Raw genomic sequence first — 22,479 nt, 5'->3', positions numbered from 1 at the left:
AAGGAAAAAGTACGTATGATTATTATCGTAATCGGTCAGTCACATTCTTATTGAGAATAGAATACCGACGAAGATACACTTACTATCCGACAGCTCGATGTCTGTGGTGATGTTGGATAGATCTGCGATGTAAGCGGAAAGCTTTGCCGCGTTGTGAGCTGCGAAAATTGCAGATTTTGCTACGTCTTCTTCTTTGCCTTCAATCTAAAACATATCATGCGACATTAGCAGTTTTTATGGTATAAAGGCAAATAGTCCACCTGGTGGTAAGTGGTCACCACCGCCCATAGATATTGGAGTTGTAAAAAATATTAAGCATTCCTTATATCGCCTTGCGCAACCAACCCTGGGAACTAAGATGTCATGGTCTGTAGTTATACTAGCTCATCATCTATCAATTCGAAACATAACCACACTAAGCATTGCTGACTGGCGGTAGAATATATCATATGAGGGAGCTTATCCAATGGTATAAGTGAATTACAAAATTAATGTTTAAGAACTAACCCTCGCGTTATCAGTGAGCTCCTCCAATGCCTTAATAGCTAATTCCGCCGCTAGGTTATTTGCATCTTGAGCATTCGAGTTTTCAAAAGCAGAGAGTGCTCCGTTCATCACCTCTAATGCGGTTTCACCGGCACAGGACACCAATTTAGATGTCTCTGAAAAGAAAAAAAAATCAAATGCCAGGCATATAAAAATGAAATTTAGAGAAAACATTGTAATCTTTCTACATCAATTACAGTTGCTTTAACATTAGGCGACAAAAATTCGAAAACTATAACTGAATTATACTATAAGGCAAAGAAAGAAGTTTTTATAGCAAAGAGTAATACGCTAAGAAAAATAAGACAGAGCGTCTTTTGGTCGGTTGGTCTGTCTTACGAAAAAACAACTTACGTTTCTTGACGGCCTGTTTAGCTTCTTCCAACTGTATTTTGAGCGAGCCCATGTCTGCTTCCAGGATTGTATTTTGTTGCAACAAGTCCTGCAATTCACACTCGGCGTTCAGTCGTTCGCTTTCAGTATGCTCTAATCTAGCTTCAATCAACTATTTTATCAAGAATATACTTAACGTAGCGCCGTCGACGTCCAGTCCGAAACGTATAATAATAGGGCACCAGAAGTATTCCACATGCAGATTTTTGTAGAGATGCAGAGATAGAGCGTAGTCGGAAAATAAAACATGCCATTAGATATCATGCAACTAATTTCTAAGAAGATATATTAAAACCACAAGTAAGCTTAGATTACACGAAATATGACAAAAGGTTTATAATACACAAGACAAAGTATAACAAATTTCGAAGCAACGACGATGAACTTATGAGATAGAACAGTACTGAGATGAACAATTACCAACAAAATTGCAAAAGTTTTTTTTTCTGTATTTTACATCATCGACGATTTTTTTAATTAAGAAAATATGTATCCATTTAGTAATTATAAATGTTTATCCACCACCAAAGCATTATGTTTGATAAAAAAAAAACACAACAAACACCAGTCACCAGTTAGTCTAACCTGAACTTTTGATTCTTTTTCAGAAATAGTACGCGTATATTCCTCTCTTTCTTTCATTCTTAAATGTTCAAGTTCTTCTATTTGTGTTTTATATTTATTTACTTCTTCCGTTTGTGAAAGCCTAATGTTGTTAAAATTAACTTCATTGCGTTCCAAATTCTCAGTTAATATTTTTATTTCGTTGTCTTTTTCAGAATTCTTAGATTCATATTGTAATTTGATATTTTCTATCTCTTGTTTAAATGTTGCTTCCAATTCAGTATTTGTTTTTAAAGCTTGATCAATCTGATCACGTGACTTTATTTGTATATCCTTCAACTCCATCACAATAGATTCAAGATCCTGATAAAACATTACACTTATATAACAATTTTAATGTACACAATAAACGTAATACGTTGTTTACTTTAGGAATGGTTTATCGGTTTTTGATATATTTGATTTGACATTTGTAAGAGTAATTAGCATTGTTTGACTAATTACCTTCAACATGATATTTTTAGTTGAAGCCGGTACTTACTATTTGATTACAGCAAATGAATGAACACAAACCTGTTTTTCAGAAATTAAGATATCTCGCTCAGCTACCGTTTTGTCATTTACAAGAGATAATTGTTCCAGTCGACTTTCCAAAGATTTCCTCTCGATCATATAGTCATTTTTAATAGTATCAATTTCTATGATTTTTTCCTCAAATCTTGAAGACAGCTCTTGATATTGTAATGAAAGTTTATCTATTATATTATCCTTTGATTGAATCGATTCTTCTAGATGTTCAACTCTTGTAAGTTGATCTTTTGATTCCTTGTCTTTTAAATCTTCAATTTCTTTTATCAAAGTATCTTTATTATTAAGAGTTTCTAATAAACATTTAATTTTGTTTTGTAGATCTGAAACCTCTTTACTTCGTTCAGTTAGAACATTTGTTAATTTGGTTTTCTCAAGATATTCTTCTTCAAGTTTATTATTTAATGTCATAATTTGTTTCCCTAAATCTACAATTAACTTTTCTGATGTTTCTAAATTTTGCGTCATTACGTTGATCACTGTTTTAAGACCATTGATCTCATCTGCCTGGTTTCTAATTAATTCATCATTATTACTTTTAATACTTTCAATACTACTTTGTAATAAAGTAAGTTTACTGACAGACTCTTCAATTTCAATCTCTTTTTTCTTTAAAATACTTTCAAATTCTTGATTTTTGTCAGACAACTCTTCATCTAATTTGCTACATTGGCGCTCGAAATTACTTTGTGTTTCAGTTAATTTCATTTTAAATGTTTCTAAATCGGCTTGTAAATTGTTAGTATTATTAACTTGCTCCTATTGAAAATAAACCTTTTATCAAATATTAGAACATGCAGTGTTATCTAAATCAATTTAATTTACTATTTTTAATTGACAGATTACTTTATTATATTAAGCATATCTTATTATACATGCATTAGCATAAATAACGGAAGGCCAGTAAATAGACTATGCCCCTAGATACTACTACTACACTATGTAAAAATACACCCACCTTCCAAGATAGTAATCATTTGGAATACATATATAAGATACTACAGTTAATAATACTATGGAAACAATGCATGCATTATGTGGAAATTAAATATACAAAGTGCTGACCTGTTTCTCATGTTGATACTGCTGTTGAAGTTCGGCAAGCTGTTTCAACGCATCTTCTCTCTCCTCAACTGCTTTTTTATACTCATCCCCACTCTTTTGTCGGAGACATATCAACTCCTCTCTGACTTTACTGTATTCGACGTCTTTTTCACTTATTTCTTGTTTAATTTTCTCATTGTTTTCCGTAACTTCTTTCAGTTCGTTCGTCACTGCTGTAAGTTTCACTTCGAGTTCGGTGGTAGCGGTCTTATGTTCAATTTCTAAAGCTTCCATCGATGCTCTTAGAGTCTCTAGTTCGACTTCTTTCTGCCTTGCTTGTTCGAGTTCGGTCCTAAGATTTGTCAGTTCTGATTTGTAAGCTTCGATTTCTTCGCTCGATGAAGCACTCTGCTGGAGTAGTTCGACATCTCTGAAACAATGAATCACTTTAAATGGAAACATTTATTTTCAAACCAATGTGTAGTTTTTTGAAGGATTTGTTTAACTGTTACTTAAGAGGATGGTGACGTACTTCATTCGATCATTCAGCTGTTGCTGCAGCATGGTTTTCGCACTTTCATGTTGCGCAGCGGCCGCTCTTAAGCTTGATGCGTTTTTGTCGACCTCGGCTTTCTAAAGCAAAATAATTTATTGATTTATATTCTTAATGTTCACCACATTACAGAAAATAAAGACACAATATACAAAGTTATAGTATACAGAAACATTAAATTTACTTCAAAAGATTGTCCTTTTACTGACTAGCGATTACTATTAAACAACTTTTGGGTTATGATATTTGAAAACTGAGATTAGTTAGGTGGTATTACTATTTATGTATATAATATGTCCACACATACTGATTACTACAAAGTACCAATATAATTATATATAAAAGATATGCGTTAAATACATTGCTAAGTAACAAAATATATAATTAAAAATTATGTAATTCTAAATCGATGTAAATTTGTTTAAATATTTAACACTAACTTGTCTATAGTCTGAATATATATGAATCAAAGCATTAACCTGTCTAATCAACGCGATGTGTTCTTCTCGTAGCTGAGTATAAGCACCCTTTAACTTCTGAAATTTTTCATCTAATATCTTCGCTTTTTCTTCAGTCTGTGTCAGTTTTTCTATGAAACATAAAATAATGTGACATATTTAACAAAAATAACCTTTATTTAACAATTTTACATATTACATTTGTTTCTTAAATACTAAATGTTAATAAAGACCACATAACAGTTTGGGCAATATGGCCCCTAAAGCTTGCAACAAAGTGCGATCTTGAGTCTTTCTTCTCCTGCCTGCTATTATTTTATGTCGTCTTCCAACCTACGACGTTCTTTAATTATTTTGCATTGTCTTGGATACCAATCAGTTATTTCCTTGATTCATTTAATTTTTTTTTTTTTGATACATAATAATTAATAAGATTTATTATAGTTTCAGTAACAGGCTATAAATGTCTTACTGCTGAGGCAAACAATTTAGAGTGGATATTTTATTCTCTATGGTATACAGAAGTGATTAATTTAACTGTAAAATATAATTTTATACACATACTTTTAATTTCCGGCGTTTCGACTGACATAATATCCATTTTCTGCTTTTCCTCTTCAAGCTCATTCTGAAACAATAAGATTGTATTTAGTTGTGTGTTGTAGTATTCCAAAACTTACGTCACGTTAAAATGGCACAGCATTACTCTGGTCGCGCGCAGCTGCGACTCCAACCTCGTACAGTGCTCTCTCATAGATCCCAGCATCGTGTTCCTCTCTTGTATTATCTGCGACACTTCTAGCCTGTACATGAATTATTTTGATCACTAATCTTTTAACATTATATTGTTTTTAATTATTTTTTTTATTTGTCACGAGCGGTCAAGTAAAGCAATATCGTTTATACATAATGTTTGTATATTATATGAAGATGAGCGGGACTTGGTGTTAAACGAAGGGATTCTGTGCACTCTATCAGTAGACCTCGAAGCACTCGAATAGCTTACGCATCAAATGCCATGAAAGCGTGGCTACCAGTATTCAGACAGGCTAACCGGAGAGTCGTCGACTCCAAAACCATCGGTTACAAAAAATACAACTTGGTATAAGCGGAAAGCGACGCGCTTGGCACGCACCTCATCCTCTTGAGCTCGTTCTGCAGATGGTCGATGAGGCGGTCGCGCTCCACGATGGGGTCGGGCTCCGGCCGCTCGGGGCTCGCCCGCTGCGCACACATACACACACACACATGTATCTTTGATTTCTTGCACTAACCATTTCCTTTGGAAGGTCTATGACAGGGGCAGATTATTACTGTAAGTTCTGCATCTGAATTTTTACGTTACCTTCAAAATCAAATCATAATCAAAAAACACCATTAAAGTTTTACAAAAATTTTCATTGATAAAAAAGACACTGAATTCTTGAGACACCCGACCGAGTTGGAGATATCGTATGTAGAATGGAATTTATTGGGGTTAAAATAATAATTTATGAAAGAAATTATGTACCAAATTGAAAAATACATACAATGAACTAAATTATTGTTTTGTTTTACTATTGTAGATCACGAAGGTGCATTTAGAAACGTACACGCTTATATTGATTTCTCTAGGGAAGTACGATAATATCCTGTTTAATAATACCTGGCTAATGGTATCGGATGTGTCGATAAGGGATCCCACAGTGTCCACTTCGTCCTGAGGTTGCTCTGGGATAGACACCACTGGGGTTACGTATGTACCGAAGTCGCTCTGGAACGGGGTTATAATTAGTAAAAAAAAAATATGAATTGATGCATACATTTTCCACTTACGAGGGAGTTATATCAATAAAAAGGACTTACTTTTCATTGATAATTTGTAAAAACAAATTAATCCCGTATTAACTAAGTAGTGCTCATTCATTTCGTGTTTAGTGGTGAAGAAATGCAATGTTGAGAATTATGCGTGTGTCAGATAAAAATCGAAATAGTAAAGCGTGTTGTAATAAAATTCACCACAAGAGAGGAGGCCGTGGAACGATCAGGCGTCACATACCATACTTATATTAAGACACAATATCAGAATGAATCTAATTGTATTTAATAGTCTATTATATCTTAATAAAGAGATGAAATCAAATGCCAAGAACCAAGCTAGTACAAATCATAGAATCTGAATCTAAACTGAAGAATTCTAGTTTAAGTGTTTGAAAAACGCATTCTCAGCGGTGAAGGAAAATTTTAGGCACGATATTTCCCGCATGATTTGCATATAAAGCGTAAACTGTTACCTGAAGCAAGAAGTTAGGCGGATTCGAAGGCAGTACCGGCAGAGTCAATAAGTTCCGATAGTACTGCAGGCTGCTTGCATGTTTGTAGAAGGAGCTCAACTTCTTGAATTGCTGTCGAAATCTGTTCGAACACAAGTGCGGCATTTAGTATCGCGTGTGGGCAACGGGACAGCAACGGGACAGCAACGGGACAGCAATGGAACAGCGGCGGGCACCTCTCGCGGTGGCCGGCCAGCACGTCGGGCGGCAGCGCGGCGTGCAGGCGGAACAGCAGGCGCACGTTGCAGTCGTAGATGTGCGAGGAGTCCTGCGCGCACGGGATGAGCGCGGCCAGGCGGCACTGCCCGCTCGCCGTCATGGAGTTGGCGCGCGCGTTGCCCAGGCTGTCGAACACTGCGGACACCGGCGCGCCGCCTCGTATCATCATCGCGATCATCACGATCATCACGCACATTCATTATTTCATTGGAAAAGTACGCGCGGAATTTGATTGCTCGGTTTATGTACGAGATAAAACTGGTTCTAATTATGTCTTCCCGACAAGTTTCGACCGACTGTCAATAGAAACTAATGAACAACGACACGAAAAAGGTCCATACAAATCGGGATCAGGAGGACATTATGACGAAGTAGTATGCCGTAGCGGTGGGGGCATCAATCGGCCGCCCAGGGTGAGGATCGTCTTCAAACATTTCTCGATTATTAAAATAGGCCATGTTCTATACGCTTTTAGGTTTTATTACATTGCAAACTTGGAATTATCTTATTTAAAATTATTACACAACGTCACTGACTTTATCAAAATAATCGATATTACCGTTGTTGTACATTATAAGTTCTCGATTAGAATGGAACGAAAAATATGTACCTAAATCTCTTTAGTTATGCCTACTCTTAGCTTTTCTATCGCTATCTATAAACAAACACATTAAATACTTTTTATCTAACGCAGGGCAGGTGTATAAAGTCTAATAAATAATTGAATCCGACTCGAATTGGCAATAGTTGAAACATCGAAACTTTATCGAATCAAGTTAAAATCTGTGCAAACGTTCAAATGTCAAAGTCAAAGTCAAAGTCAAAAATCTTTATTCAATATAGAAGTGTTTGCACTTGCTTATTGATTGTCAAAAATCTACCACCGGTTCGGAATTTAGCACCTCGGACCTGAGAAGAACCGGCGAAAGAAACTCAGCGGGATATATATATATATTTTTTTTTTTTAAATGAATTGGATATTGTAGTTGAGCGACTAAAACCAACTCGTGTTCACACGATTGTATATTAAATAATAAACTGTAGATTGTATATTAAATAATAAATAATCGATTTTACATCCACGAATAAAATTATAATTAGTCCCACAAACCTGCAGCTTGGAGACTGAGTATGTCTTCCATATAATCGAACAACTCGACACATAGTTGGAAACTGAAAAAAAAAACGTTTATTTAGTTGACGATAAGTGATTACACTCCAATACAGCCAGCACACTATATTCAAAATATAGGTATAAAAAATATCTAATTGACGTTTAAAAATTTTCGCTGTTATCTGTACTCGCCACACATTTACCATACCATCCGTTAATCTCATCTGTAAATAGCAAGTCATAAATCCTAATATCTATATCTATAAATCTACTGGTAACCAAGTAAATATCTTTTTTGTAACTCACTAATTATTGACGTCGTTTTCAGCGATCGCATCCAATTCATCGGCCGTCAAGAGCATGTTACCAGGAAAACGTGGATTACGCGCGTGGAATTTCAACTTGGTAACCAATAAGTTACTATACAAGTGTATTAATCTTCCATAGCCTTCACGAAGATGAACCTACGAAAAATAAAAGAGAATTAGTATTTTTGTTTAATTATATTATTATTAACATTACATTATAAAATCTACAACACTCACGATAGAATATTAGATAATATATAAAGAAAAACAATGATCGTACCCACAATTTGCCAAGATTCTCGATCATCCCAATATGACGCTGGGAGTCATCGAGACATGCCGGGTGACCCTCGCGGAGCAGTTTGTGTGTCACGTGGCAGAATTTCCACGACACGATCCTGTTATCCTGCAGGGGTAGCCTGATCGCCACCATCTAGCAAATCATAAACTTTAATAAACATTGAACATTTTAATACCACACCGTTATGAAACTCTATAAGACGTGGCCAATTTCTATCACCTATAGACTTTCATATACATACGTCATAAATAATGTCATATTCTGACAATAATTATAAGTAAGAATATTTCATGTTTATAATAACTCATCAAGATATAAATATCGAACCTTATCATGGTAAAAAAAGTACTGGAGAACAGTTTGACAACTCAGGTAATGGAATGTCCGTCATTAATAAAAGTTATGGTATTCATTCATTGACATTCTTAAACCTATGTACCTTTTCCTATAAATCTTATAGAAAATATTATCAAATCAACGTCTTACTAACTCCTGTCTTCCCTGTCATGTATATTTATGGTACCTTCAAGAGATCAGTTAAGATACATTTTTAGGCATAATGAAGACTTCATAATTTTTTTCAGACCTCATTGTCTTTAAAGGCAAATAACATCATACCCAGTAGGTGATCGCACTTTGCTCTTGAAAAGTACCGATGATCGTGCTTCGTACATGTTTCTCTTTAACTGGGGTCTCGTTGGAGTTTATGGCCTTCTGGATGGCTAATGTCTGGAATCATAATAATTTTATATACTATAAAATAACAGTGTGAAATTAAGGATATATTTATACGTAATAAAATGCCTTCTGCAAAACCCCAATATTGTGGTAACAATATGAAAATATATCGATACGATAAAACCACAGATATTTTTTGTAAACTCGATTTAAGGGGCGTATAGTTATTACGTATTTCATAAGTACACGGATTTTAAACATTGGATTTTTCAGACGATTTTTAACATTGTGATGAAAATTAGAAAGCAAGTTAGCTAAAGTTGAATAAGCAATTTTTCGCAAGTATCACTGCAATTAAAAGTAAAATAATAATGCCGATTTTATGATTATTACAAAAGGCATTGTCAGAATATAAATGCAGTCTTAAAATGTACATATCGTATGCGATGAATCTTGGAATCCAAAATAAAACACGCACGTGTTTACTTCGCGTTGATCGTGAATCTTATTTCTACCAACAGCACGGGAACAAAATTCTAAATAAAATCAATGTCAACACCCTCTGGCTGACAAAAAGGTATAATGAATATGGTAAAAATTACACAAAACGCAGTGTATGTACTCTTATATATAATGTTTAACATTAATTAAAGATTTAAGAAACGTTAATTTTTATACGGTATTTTTTTTATTTTATTGCATAGACAGGCGGAAGCAATAATGGCCCACTTGATAGTAAGTGGCCACCATTGCCAATAGATTGGCACCGATAAAAAATATTAACTATTCCTTACATCGCCAATGCACCACCCTGGTAATTGTACACTGACTCATTTACCATTCAAATCATTATAGTAGAATAAATCTACCCAGAATGGCTTGCACAAAGCCCTACCACCATGTAAAATCTCTATGTGATTGTCTAATAGTTGTGTAGTTTTGCTCAAAACTACTACATTTAGTTTCATGGTGGCCACGAACTGGCGTTTGTATGATTAATTTAATAGCATTAAACTAATAAATTTTAATATTACCGGGAGTGTATTTGTACAATTGACTTGCTCGTTGCATAGGTACCTACTTCGTCATCTTAATCATTTTTTTCATTTTTGCACTGATCTTATCGTAAGTATTATAGATACTATTATTTACGATTATTAATACATTAGAGTTCATATATTTGTAAAAGATAGATCATGATTAAATATTGGATATGTACCATACCTATATCCGAAACAAATAATTCCTTGAAAAAAATATTTCATGAACTGACTCATGTCATTGTTATCTACAACATAATTTTAAGAGATTAGCAATCATCTGTTTACCATTCTTATCATATAATCTGGGCATCCACCAATTCAAACATACAACATAATATATATAAATATATTACCTTCCAACCAAACGTTAATTTATCATATTATATATTATTCGTTTATATATAAGTATCCGTTACAAATTCTACACTAATTAATTATTTCGTATGACGTCAACATTCACGTGTTTAGGTGTAAGGAATACCTGCACCGTGCACGTTGACTAAGTGTGACCCACTAGACCTAATTAAATGCCGTGCTACACGCAAAGTATAACAATAAAATTACAAATAGCAGGAACATTTATTTGCCATAGTAAAAAAAAATAAAAAAAAAAGTAAATTAAAGTCACGATACATGTCTTCAGTTTAAATGTACTACGAGTAGATGTATAAGGCCCACATGAGTATCACCGGCATTAAATTGGATTATACACGCCTCTTACATTTACGTGATGAATTGTATATAACAAAGTGCATCTTGTTATCGATATACCAGTACGGCTTGCCTGATTGATTGTTGATTATGACACTTTTTCGCATCCTCGTAAGGTCGTAACGGTAATTTATTTCTGTATCAATAAGGAACTTAAAGCAAAATATTTGGTTTAATATGTTTTCAAACCAAAAATTTAGTTTCTCGAAAAAACGCGTTCAATCTTTCAAACTTTATATTGTTAAGTATCTAATTTAAGCGTACTCGCTCTACCTCATTGGTCTCGTCTAGTTGAAGCCGAGTCAAAATATACAAACAACTTTGACCTTGAATTGCCATCATGGGTCGAGATTTAAAATAATCTATGGTATTTATTTATATAATCATATTTTCACTATCCATCAAAAGCTGGCGTTCTGAACGAACGTTTAGAGTAATATTTAAGTATATTATGTAAGTGTTTAGTTAGGTGGAATAATGATATTAAATAAAAAGTTATACCAATCAGGATTTTGCAGTTATTAATTTAAACATCTGTACTAATATTATAAATGGTTGTTTTTATTTATTCCTTCTGCCTTTCGAGTATAGTATTAGCATAGTAAACCTTTTCAATAAACTTATTTTTAGTGGCGCAAAAATATTTTTTCAAATCGCACTGGTACGTCCTGTTATTAGCTAGTTCAAAGTAACAATTTCTTCAGATTTAATAAAAGAAATATATGTATATGAAAACAAAAGCTTTAACGTGAGATGTCATTTTACTTAGATATAAAAACTTTTATATACAAAGATTAAACGGTGCATCGATAGATTCAATTTATATATATACAAGGTTTAAACAGTGCCTAGAACAAAAAAAAAAAAGAAAAGAAGAAAAATATCACCAAGAGAGATCTCTCAGAACAGCGTTTATTTGCACTGATTCAATTGATGAGTCAAACTTTTGATGTCAATTTTATTTATTTACATACCAAGAAACAATGCAAAATAAATTCTGTTAATGGAAAATGAATCACTAACAATAAGATATTTATTTTTTGTGAAAAGTTAACGTTAAGATTTTGGTATGAGGAGGCGTTCATGAGTTATTTTAATATGAATTTTAATTCAATAAGCAAATCGTCCAATACTCAAAATGTTTGGAAATTTAACCGAAGACATCGGTATCTTAATTTCGACATCAGCAAAGCGTAAAACAAAAATACTTAGTTGTAATTCGTTTTGCTTTTGTATGATAAAATTGTCAACGAATCGTAATTCAAAAACGTCTCAATAAAAAACCTTTCGTCAATTATGAAATCACATATCGCATCCGATGTATATACATAATACATAAGCTATATTTAACCACATATACTGCAATAAGTTTAGCAACGACAATAAAGGCTTTCTGTTGTTAAACTTGACTCAAAAATGATCAGCTCCTTGTGTACAGTAACGACACACACGATGATTAATACAGATAATTGGATAAGATAATTAAATTATATAAATGTTTCGACATTTCTAAATTTTGATACGTAGAGGTGACGATCGTGAAACAAATCTATATAATTAAACTTACCAGCTGGTGAAAGCGTTTTTCTGTAGGATTGGCCATAGCAAGGTGTTAGTGCAACACGAACTCAGCATGCATTAGTAAGTGCTGTACCAGGCTGAAATGAGATTTGGCGAGGAGAGTTAGTCCAGTTAGTGTTAGGGCCATTACGCACAAAAATATCCACCCAGAGACATTCCCATTTATGTTATACTAGAAACATGTCTTATTACCGATGGAATTTAATTATATTTATATGTGTACACAGATAATTTCATTTGTTTTTTTTTTTTGTAATATTGATGGTGGAAAATCAAATGTGCCACCTGATAATAAGTGGTCACCACTGCCCATATTAGCGCCAAATGAATCCTGTACACTGGCTCAATCACCCTAAAAACCGGATCACAACAGTAGTTACTAAGTATTGCTGAGTGGCCCTACCATCAAGTAAAATAAACTAACATCAATAATTACTTTTCAATCTTAATTTTTTTTTAAGGTTTGTGTCTACTCAGATATCTATGGTGTCTCTGGACTTCTTTGTAAGGCGTAATGGCGTTATGTAAATAATGTAAAAAGTCTGATAGTTGCAGTTTTAATGAGAAAAATGAAATTAGTAAAATTAAAAATAATAAATCCATACAATTTGAAAATGATACGAGTTTTGAATATCATGCATTTTTTTTAATATTTCAATACATTTCATCATGGATATGTTCATGTCATACGATCTATGTAATCTATATTCTATATGTAAAGCAGTGAACCACGGCGGTCCCGTTATAGGTCAATGCGATTAATGTAATAACTGCATTTATGTAACGACGGCGCTAGAGAAACTGTTCCACCTGATCTATTACAATCTTACTTTAAAAAGACGGCTGTTTTACCTGTAACAAAAAAATAATAATTATAATATGTTAGAAAAAAAAATACTAAAAAAAGTACGTCCTATTTTGTTTCTTCAGACTTTCAAGGACAAAACTTTAGAGTTAAAATGTTATGTGTTCACGATATTTTATTATTATTTAATGATAATCATTAAATATAACTTGTAGTATTTGGGGAGAAATCCTCGACGTTTTTAGAGAGACTGTTCGGCGATGTAATTTCTCCGAATTTTTCTAATCCCAAGTAATACTTTTTATCGCTTGTAATTAAAACACGGTGACGATTGCTTAATAGGCAAAAAATATTATAAAATATAACATATGTTACATCCTTTCTTATTGCCTCCATTGGTGGGGAAGGGGTTTTTTTTTCTACCAGGGAAACGTATTAACGATTCACATGCTGCTAGCACTCTTGCTACAATTACAGACAAGCACAAGGGGCATTTAACATCTTAGTTCCTAAGGTTGATGGCGTATTAGCGATGTAAGGAAGGGTTAATATTTCTTACAGCGCCATTGTCTATGGGTGGTGGTGACTGCTTACCATCAGGTGGCCTATTTGCTTGTCCGCCTAACTATACCATAAAAAAGACAGGCATTATTCAGTTGCTATTTTTTAAAATTTATATCTACTTATTTAAATCATATTTTGTATGTATTTAACAACAAATTTATTACCATGGTATGAGTTAAACTGTTATCTTCTGCATAGAAAATGTAATCAATGTAAACAAAGCTTATGAATGAATGCTAAATACATTGAATTCAAAGTACTGGGTATCACGAGCGGACGTACGGATTCATGAATATCTAGATATATATGTTTCGAGGTTGATATTTACATAACAATATTAAACAACTAATAGTTATTATACAACTAAACTACTATTAACATTTTCGCTAGTAAAAACTATTTTTTTAAATATTTTTCAGAACGTTCTATGGCCATGGTATTGATCTATATTCCTCGGCCATAAACTTTTTGTACTTTGGTTATATACCAAGTTAGATTTTTTAAAAAAAAAGTGTGTTATTATTTTAGTATTAGTGTAGTAGTAGAACTTAAAATTTACAATGTGCCTAAACTAGGTTCTCGTGTCGGCGGCCGACAGTTACGATTGAATCCGGAAACATCACTTTACGATCTCATCCGTAGGCCGCAGCCCGTCACTCGTTTTGTTTATACACATGTTTAGTGTTGTAACAATTGCGTGGACTTTTTATCTCACAAACATTTTATCTATATACGTATTATATAGAGCTTCCTGGATCGAATATATTATGTTAGTTGTTCAATTTTTAATTTTGTTATTGCCTACATGGATACTACTCTATTATTTAATTCTTATAGCCGTGTTTTGGTCACAAAACAAAAGACAAACAAACCTTAGACTTTCATTCTCCATGCGATTAGGTAATAGCTTTGCTTTAAACAGTCATTTGTCACTCACAAACTTATATACTTTAATTTAACTTCCAAAGTTCCGATAACAGCTTCGTCGACATTCATAATGCAATTCAGAGATTACTCAAGCTCTCGATAACCAATAATATTGCATCAATTCGATGTCAAATGTTTATAATTCTCTTCTCTTTACTTCTCTTGTGGTTGAAATAGGCCAAATGCACTCTGTTAACTTTTAGGCATATCCTGTGCTATGATGCTTTTTTGTGTATGTGTGCAATAAAGTTCATTAATAAATAAAATAGTTAATTAGTGATGTTACGACAAGAGTGTCTACTGACGCGTACAGGACACGTGTGTAATCGGAACTGAAAATACTAGGGTAAAAATGCAAAAATAATATTTAAACGGACAAAGCAACAACTAGAAGGTGTCACTTCCGGTGCATTATTAATCCGGCGACAATGGTGCACATTTCACAACCAACCTTTTGTTTCTCTTTAATTGTCTTTCAAACAAACGACTTCCACAGATAAAACATTGCTTATTTTTGTAGATGCTAGCAATGATACACATAAACCGTTGTATTCAACATATTGTTATTAACACGACGCGTTTAATGGAATGTACTCACCTTGTTAACTTACATGCTTTGCTACGCATGTAACGTAATTTAACTGCCGTTAGAACTTTTCTGTTTCCTTTGAGCATTACATGGAAATGGCTTTCCATAAGTGTCCTCTTTAATATTTAGATACTAATATTTCTATCATGGGTTTTCGTAGCTATCGGCCATTATTAATAATACTAAAGCTTGTAGCGTTCTTTAGATGAAAAGTCTTTAACACCTACTGGATTAACACCCACACCGCGACAGATACCTCATTAAGAATATACACAAATAAAAGGTTGTGGAGAATTTTCTATATGTGTAATGTAACATCGTAAATTTAGTCATCCTGTAATAAATAACCTTGAAATATAAGTGATCCCGTTTTACATTAAAATAAATCGCCGATTTAGCTTAATTTGCTGGAACTTTTAAATTGAATAAATATGAAAGCTAAGGCAAATCAATTGCTTCTAGAAGTATATGGTGAGAAGAAGTTTAAAAAGAGTACAAGAGATTGTACGAAGACACGGAAATGAAAGTGTTATTGGAGGAAGATTCACATATGGACTATCCGATCAGCGCTTTACATCATAGGAGATTGACAAATTAGGTCGATTCAATCATACGAAGATACGAAAAATTGGGTTGATTCGTTACCTACGAATCTTAGATAAAGAATTCTTCTGACGTAGTATTCGAAAGCTACCAGAAAGATAGGAAAAAGTAGTGTGTCGTTCTTTTACAATAATTTCCTATTTCTTAATATAAAACGACGAAAATTTATTTGTAACCCACGTAAATATTCGCAAGAACATTACATTTTATAAGTTACATAAGCTAATTATGTAACTACTATAGGACTAAGCATTATGTATATTCGACTTCGTACAAGTCGACGTACTTAAAGAAGAAGACTTAACTATTTTTAGAACCCTTTTAATGATGGGTATCAGGGACGTGTGATAATACCAGTTTCTACAAGCTGTGATTATTTATTGAATTTTATTAAAATCCAGCAACAGCAGCAACAAATTAAAGCGTTTAAGGTTACGCGTATTCAAATAATTAACATTGGCAAGTTATAACTTCAAGAAGTAGAGTCAGTTTCAATGTTGCATAAAAAAATCTTGAAGTGTAAGTATGTCTTACAAATTCACTTATCACATGTATTTTTTTTTTTTTCTGGCTTTTATTTGTGCCATAAAGACACAGATTATTTCGCCAATGTCACGTGCGATGGAGAAGACTCGGTTATCACATGTAAGGTACGACCTCCATCTAATGTCATAAGTCATGGTTCTTTATCGGTGATGACACTATTTCCGAAAAGTAAAAAAATACAATGACTTGCATACCTCAAGTAAGTTATTTAGAAATAGATTAGATATATTTCATAATAGTGTCGTTTCTTTTAGTTAAATTGGAAATAACAAGGAAGTACTTAAAGTTAAGTTAACAGTAAAGTACTATTGACGATTCCCAACAATAGTTAAAATTAATAAAACTATTGAAGAAAATATCATAAAGTTGACACAAAATAACAGTTTTTTTTATTACTAAATAAAAATAAAATATTATAATTTAATATACAAATAATAGTAGGTAGGCTACACGCTTTTTAAAATTCAATAATTTTAGATATATTTTATTTGTTGAACTTTTCTTTACTGCCATTAAAATATTATTTGCTGATCTAAATACAGTGATATTTTTTGTTTGGGCAACCCATAAATGACGTACATAGAGAGCAGATGTTTGCATGCTTCACCTTCAATATTAAATGGGGTTGCTTACGTACTTTTGACGTCCTCGGTGTCAGGGTGAACACTACGAAAGAATGAATATAAACAATTCTCAGATTTATGCCAGTATCAAGACTACATTGTTTGCCACTAACATTTCTTGATTAATTTATCTTTATAACACAACACTATACCACTTAACTACTTATATTCACTTAAATTTTACTTCCAAGCTCCAATAACATCTTCGTCGACCTTCAAAACGCAACTAATTCGAAAATTCATAATGAATATCATAGTTTGTTCAAGCTTTCAACGAATTAAATCCAATAATTCGAATCAAATGTTGTTAATCTAGCTTTTACCCTTTGTGGTTAGAATAGACTAAATAAAATTACAATAGCATAAGTAACAATTAATTGTTAGTTATTTTATAAGTACAGCACTAAGTGAACGATGATCAATAAAAAGTATAAAATAATAAAGGAAGACAATTTAGATTTTATCAATGCGAAGAGGAAAACGAAGTCGTAAAGAAATAGGCGTATTGTATTTACACAATGCAGTCTAGTCTTCCGTTGTTGGTAAGGAGGCAATGAGCGAACTTACGAACGCTCAATGACATCGGTAATGATATCTTATAACTTTCAGTACCTATTCATCAAATAGCTTATTTATTTAGGTAATTATTAAATATCGCGCTACGTATATATATACGTATATTGAGGGGAAGGTTTGGAGCATATTCCACCATGCTGCTCCAATACGAGTTGGTGGCATACACACGTAGCTGAATTTCGTTGAATTAAGACACATGCAGGTTTCCTCACAATGTTTTCCTTCACTGCCGAGTACGAGATGAATTATAAACACAAATTAAGCACATTAAAATTCAGAGGTGCTTGCCTGGGTTTGAAACCGAATCATCGGTTAAGATGCACCCGTTCTAACCAATGGGTCATCTCGGCTCATTATATATTTATGACTTCGTTATACTTGAAAATATCATGGCTAACAATGTTATGTCGGCGCGTGCTATTTGAATATAATTACGCGCCACAACCAAATGGAAAAATATGCGAAATGAGTTTTAGATACAGTTCAACGAGGAACGTTCGACGAACGGATTTCGGGAATACTACCGTTCTTATCATCAAAGAACAGACGGAACTACTAATAATAATATCATTAACGCTTACTATTCGTATAATTTGTGGAAACTTAATTAATTGTGAGTACATAACGACTAAAGTAACAAAAATTACAGCATAAGACATTTAAAGTTTAAAAATAAACATAAAATATGTTTGATAGCAAAAAAATACTATCATTTTACGCACTGATTGTTCTTGTGTTATATTATCGGTTACATTCTATTCGACCGACAACCTGTTACAATGAAGAAAAAAAAACAGCAACGTTAAATTATGCGTAGCGACGTAACGGCACATGATGCTAGTGTTGCATAACTCTCGATAAATAATACCGGCGGTAGGTTGTACCGATATAAGGCCTTCGTGCAAGACCGTCTACGTTCCAGGTAGGTCTGTACCTAACCATCGGTTATTTATTCTACTGCTGTATTTTCTACCGGAAAAGTCAGTCAACTAGTGTAATGAAAAAATGTTGCACGGGGAACGCAAAACCTTAGTTACACATGCCTCGTTTTGGAAAAAATCACTACACAATAAGACGTACAATCGTGCTCACTCCAATCATGTGTCGGATGCATTATATATTTTTAAAAAAAATATTTGTAGATACCCATAAACATTTTTTTTTTAAAACACGTATATATTATTCTTCTTCTTGTTTCCCGTGTCATAAATTGTCATCATCTGTAACTATTTTTTTAGTTCATTATATTTGGAGGATTATCAATAGTGCATTATTTGCGGTACATCACTACGAGATTCGCTTGGCAAGGCTCTATGATAAAAGTGTTTTTATTAACGTACTGTTTAATTTATTACAAAATATGAATAAAAACATTTAGCATTGTATATAAAAAAGGCTACTTTAGAAATACGATTCAATTATTTCTCATTAATTTCTAAGATTTAAGTTATTACAGATACTAAAAACGAGAAAAATGCTTTGTTTTTTCTCATACATTTAAATCACTGCAAACTGAAAACTCTATATTTAATTGATTTATACCTATTCATTTAAGTTGTACGAAATTTTCAACTACCCACAATTATGATGATGAATAAAATATCTAAAAGTTTATAGAATATTTCGTAATATCTACCACGAATAATACAATATTTTGAAGAAATGCGATCGTATTGTACGTTACGTAAAATATACGTTATAAAAATATCGTAGTAAATACAACAAAAATGTTTTGTTTCTAAATCGAAGCGCAAAATTAAAATAAATTACGAATAAAATAAGGTAAACTAAATTTTATTATATATAGCTAATTTCCAATTTTATCAGAGTACATGTATTGTATGTGGATTGGACACGAGATGAGGGCGGATGAGGACGTCCAGCGGTGATTGCCCTTCGCATCACTTCCTAGGCCGACCTCAGAGAGATCTTAGATCGGTAGATACAAATCGAAACTTGATGCGATTTGTAAACAACGAAGATATTTATTATAGTTATTTAATTATATCAGTATAAAAGAAACAAATATAATGAACAAAAATTGATAATAAAAAATATTACATACATTGAAGGAATTATACACATAGCTATTTTAAAAAAATTATAATAAGTAAATGACAATTCTATTAGGATTAGTCAATACTAGTTTTCCGAGTATCTAAGGGATGTTCACCAAGTAGGACATTTAGTACATAGGATCAAACAATGTTTGTGTGTCATTTTTAAGTCAGAGCTCAAGCTATACGACTTCAAAGAGCAGGCGACAGAGAATTAACGAATTTCCTCAGAAAATTCGCGTATACTAAAAAAGATTATTCAATAATATAACACACACATGCACATTTTAAATTTCATATTTATAATGAATGATTTATGAAACACTACTCGTTCGATATAACGGAAACCATTAAAGGTAAACTACTCATTTAGAGCATTTGCGTATAATATAATGAGGTTGATACAGTGATACAAATTATCCACTCGACTTGAATCTTGAATGACCAGTGAAATTGCAAGCCAAGGACCGTTACATCTTATCTAGAGATGGGCGAAGCATTGACAATGAATGAATGAATGGAGTAATTTATATTACTAGCAGTGGCAACTTAGCCAATGCCCATTTGTTAGACTACCTTCATAACATACATTTATATACTAATCTCTTCCTAAAAGATAGTCTTTTCGTTATTTACCTTTTTATATTTATTATGTTCATTTGACATCGTTTAAAATGATTTGAATTGAATAAGCAAATACATTGTAAACGAAAATGCGATGGAAAGTTACAGTTAAACGAGAAAACTACGGCCAGTCGTTAAACGAGAACTGTAACGCGTATACAGCACTTTCTTTTTTACCGTGGGAATAGCTTGCAATACGCCAAGGTCGGAAACCTTACGGAAATTATGCTAAACCACTTAAAGAATTGGGTTAAATCTGCGCTTAAAGACGGTGGTTAGTGTAAAATTTCAAAACAATATGCATTTCCTTGTTTTTGGTTAATACTACGTAATTTTATACGCTGAATATTAGTTGAGGTTTAAAATATCACCAGGACATGTAAGATTTTTTGGATGTGCGTTTGTTTTGTATGAAAATACTATAACGTGACCAAGGAATAAATCCATTTACGGTACATTGTTTACTGTTAGGGTCAAATAACCGACTTTACGTCGTATTATTATAATACTCACGTTTACAAGTGAAGAAACAGTCTCACGACCTCAACCTGCGTGAAATGTCAAAATAACTACTCTTATTATAAGGACACTTATTTAACTATGAAATGTATTGTTTATGTTGTCTTTCATTGACTATGTAAAATTACTTATGCAAATTATCGCCCAACACGTACAATTGTCGACACGTACTTGCAATTTCCTATCATTTCTACATTATAAATATGCATATATATCAAATACTGTAACCAATTACGAAAATATACGTTCACAGGTACATTTTTGAAGAATATCTGAAATCAAAGTAATGTTGCCCTTTCAATATACAATGAAATGAGAAAACATCCGAATATACATAAATATCCCCAGATATCCTCTCCTGTGTACGTGAAGCTTTTCAGAATTTGATGTTCAGACTGACTCTGTTGTTAACGAGGTTTTTATAAAAAGTTCTTTAGTTTGCAGCACAGTCACAAGATTACTCAGCTCTCTCCGATCCTAATAATAACTAAAATATATTAACGATTATTATATAAACATTTACTATAATCAGAACTCTGCCATTAATTACAAGGTCCAGTTAATATCCGTCTTGATAAATTATGCACATGCTTGGAACAATCGAGTTGTATCTGAATACCTCTCGAGTCTTAATAAGATGCATATTGTGACTCATGCGCAGGTGAAGTAAGTACATAAATATTATATAAAGATCGAACGCTGAGAAACATAATTGATAATGTTTTTACATTTTACATTAACAGCCTGTAAATTTCCCAATGCTGGACTAAAGCCTCCTCTCCCTTTGAGGAGAAGGTTTAGAGCATATTCCACCACGCTGCTCCAGTGCGGGTTGGTAGATACACATGTGGCAGAATTTCGTTGAAATTAGACACAAGCAGGTTTCCTCACGATTTTTTCCTTCGCCGCCGAGCACGAGATGAATTATAAACACAAATAAGGCACATGAAAATTCGTGGTGCTTGCCTGGGTTTGAACCCGTAATCATCGGTTAAGATGCACCCGTTCTAACCACTGGGTCATCTCGGCTCATTATATACTTCGTTATATTTGAAAATATCATGGCTAGCAATGTTATGTTAAGATGCACGCGTTCTAACCACTGGGCCATCTCAGCTCTTGATAATGTTATTGACATAAAATAAACTACTGTCCCGATTTATTGATCAATCTAAAAAATATTCAATTCTTAAGGAATGAAAATATTTAATACGTTCATAAGGATAACATAAAAAAATATACGTAAGTTTTTACTGATAAAATGCAGAGACTTGTTACGAATACTATAACTCGACTCAAGCTTTATATTTATACGTAAAACTCCACTACATGCCTTTTTTTTTTGTTTTAATTATTTAATATCTTTTAATTAACTGACATATCTTCCAATGGTAAGTAATACTAGTAGCTATTTATAAAATAAAAACAATGTTCAACTCACGAAGTTAATGTGTACTTCGTTTTGCCATAAAAAATAGCAGAACTACTCTTTTATCCGGCTCTCTCGTCCTGATATAAATCTTCCCACGTAAATTACACTCGATAATATAAAATGGATATATTCATGAATAAAACGCAAGTAACAAATTAGTATGTACTTTAAAATAATTAAACTTATCTATCTTTTTATAAG

The 22,479-nt window shown here is 32.9% G+C and overlaps 1 protein-coding gene across 7 annotated transcripts in view; it reads right to left on the bottom strand.

The window, feature by feature from the left end:
• LOC125068471 (huntingtin-interacting protein 1-related protein) overlaps positions 1–22,479 on the bottom strand; it is a 28,162-nt gene that overhangs the window by 2,747 nt on the left and 2,936 nt on the right. For 2 of the 7 annotated variants that reach the window (XM_047677606.1, XM_047677607.1), the window contains exons 2-20: positions 12,400–12,490; positions 9,019–9,129; positions 8,380–8,532; positions 8,098–8,255; positions 7,789–7,850; positions 6,635–6,812; positions 6,420–6,540; positions 5,792–5,899; positions 5,282–5,370; positions 4,853–4,949; positions 4,711–4,774; positions 4,168–4,277; positions 3,668–3,768; positions 3,157–3,565; positions 2,077–2,850; positions 1,525–1,866; positions 901–1,051; positions 508–662; positions 84–204 (exon numbers count right to left, since the gene is read on the bottom strand). In XM_047677606.1, the coding sequence (XP_047533562.1) occupies positions 84–204; positions 508–662; positions 901–1,051; positions 1,525–1,866; positions 2,077–2,850; positions 3,157–3,565; positions 3,668–3,768; positions 4,168–4,277; positions 4,711–4,774; positions 4,853–4,949; positions 5,282–5,370; positions 5,792–5,899; positions 6,420–6,540; positions 6,635–6,812; positions 7,789–7,850; positions 8,098–8,255; positions 8,380–8,532; positions 9,019–9,129; positions 12,400–12,435 (3,340 nt within the window). In that variant the 5' untranslated portion in view covers positions 12,436–12,490. Of the gene's footprint in view, positions 1–83; positions 205–507; positions 663–900; positions 1,052–1,524; positions 1,867–2,076; positions 2,851–3,156; positions 3,566–3,667; positions 3,769–4,167; positions 4,278–4,710; positions 4,775–4,852; positions 4,950–5,281; positions 5,371–5,791; positions 5,900–6,419; positions 6,541–6,634; positions 6,813–7,788; positions 7,851–8,097; positions 8,256–8,379; positions 8,533–9,018; positions 9,130–12,399; positions 12,491–14,654; positions 14,676–22,479 lie in introns of those variants that run through there. The other 5 variants (XM_047677608.1, XM_047677605.1, XM_047677609.1 and 2 more) reach the window with 5 other exon arrangements.

Source organism: Vanessa atalanta, chromosome 13, assembly GCF_905147765.1.
Source record: "Vanessa atalanta chromosome 13, ilVanAtal1.2, whole genome shotgun sequence".
Classification (NCBI taxonomy): domain Eukaryota; kingdom Metazoa; phylum Arthropoda; class Insecta; order Lepidoptera; family Nymphalidae; genus Vanessa; species Vanessa atalanta.
This window is presented reverse-complemented; position numbering and strand designations above follow the sequence as displayed.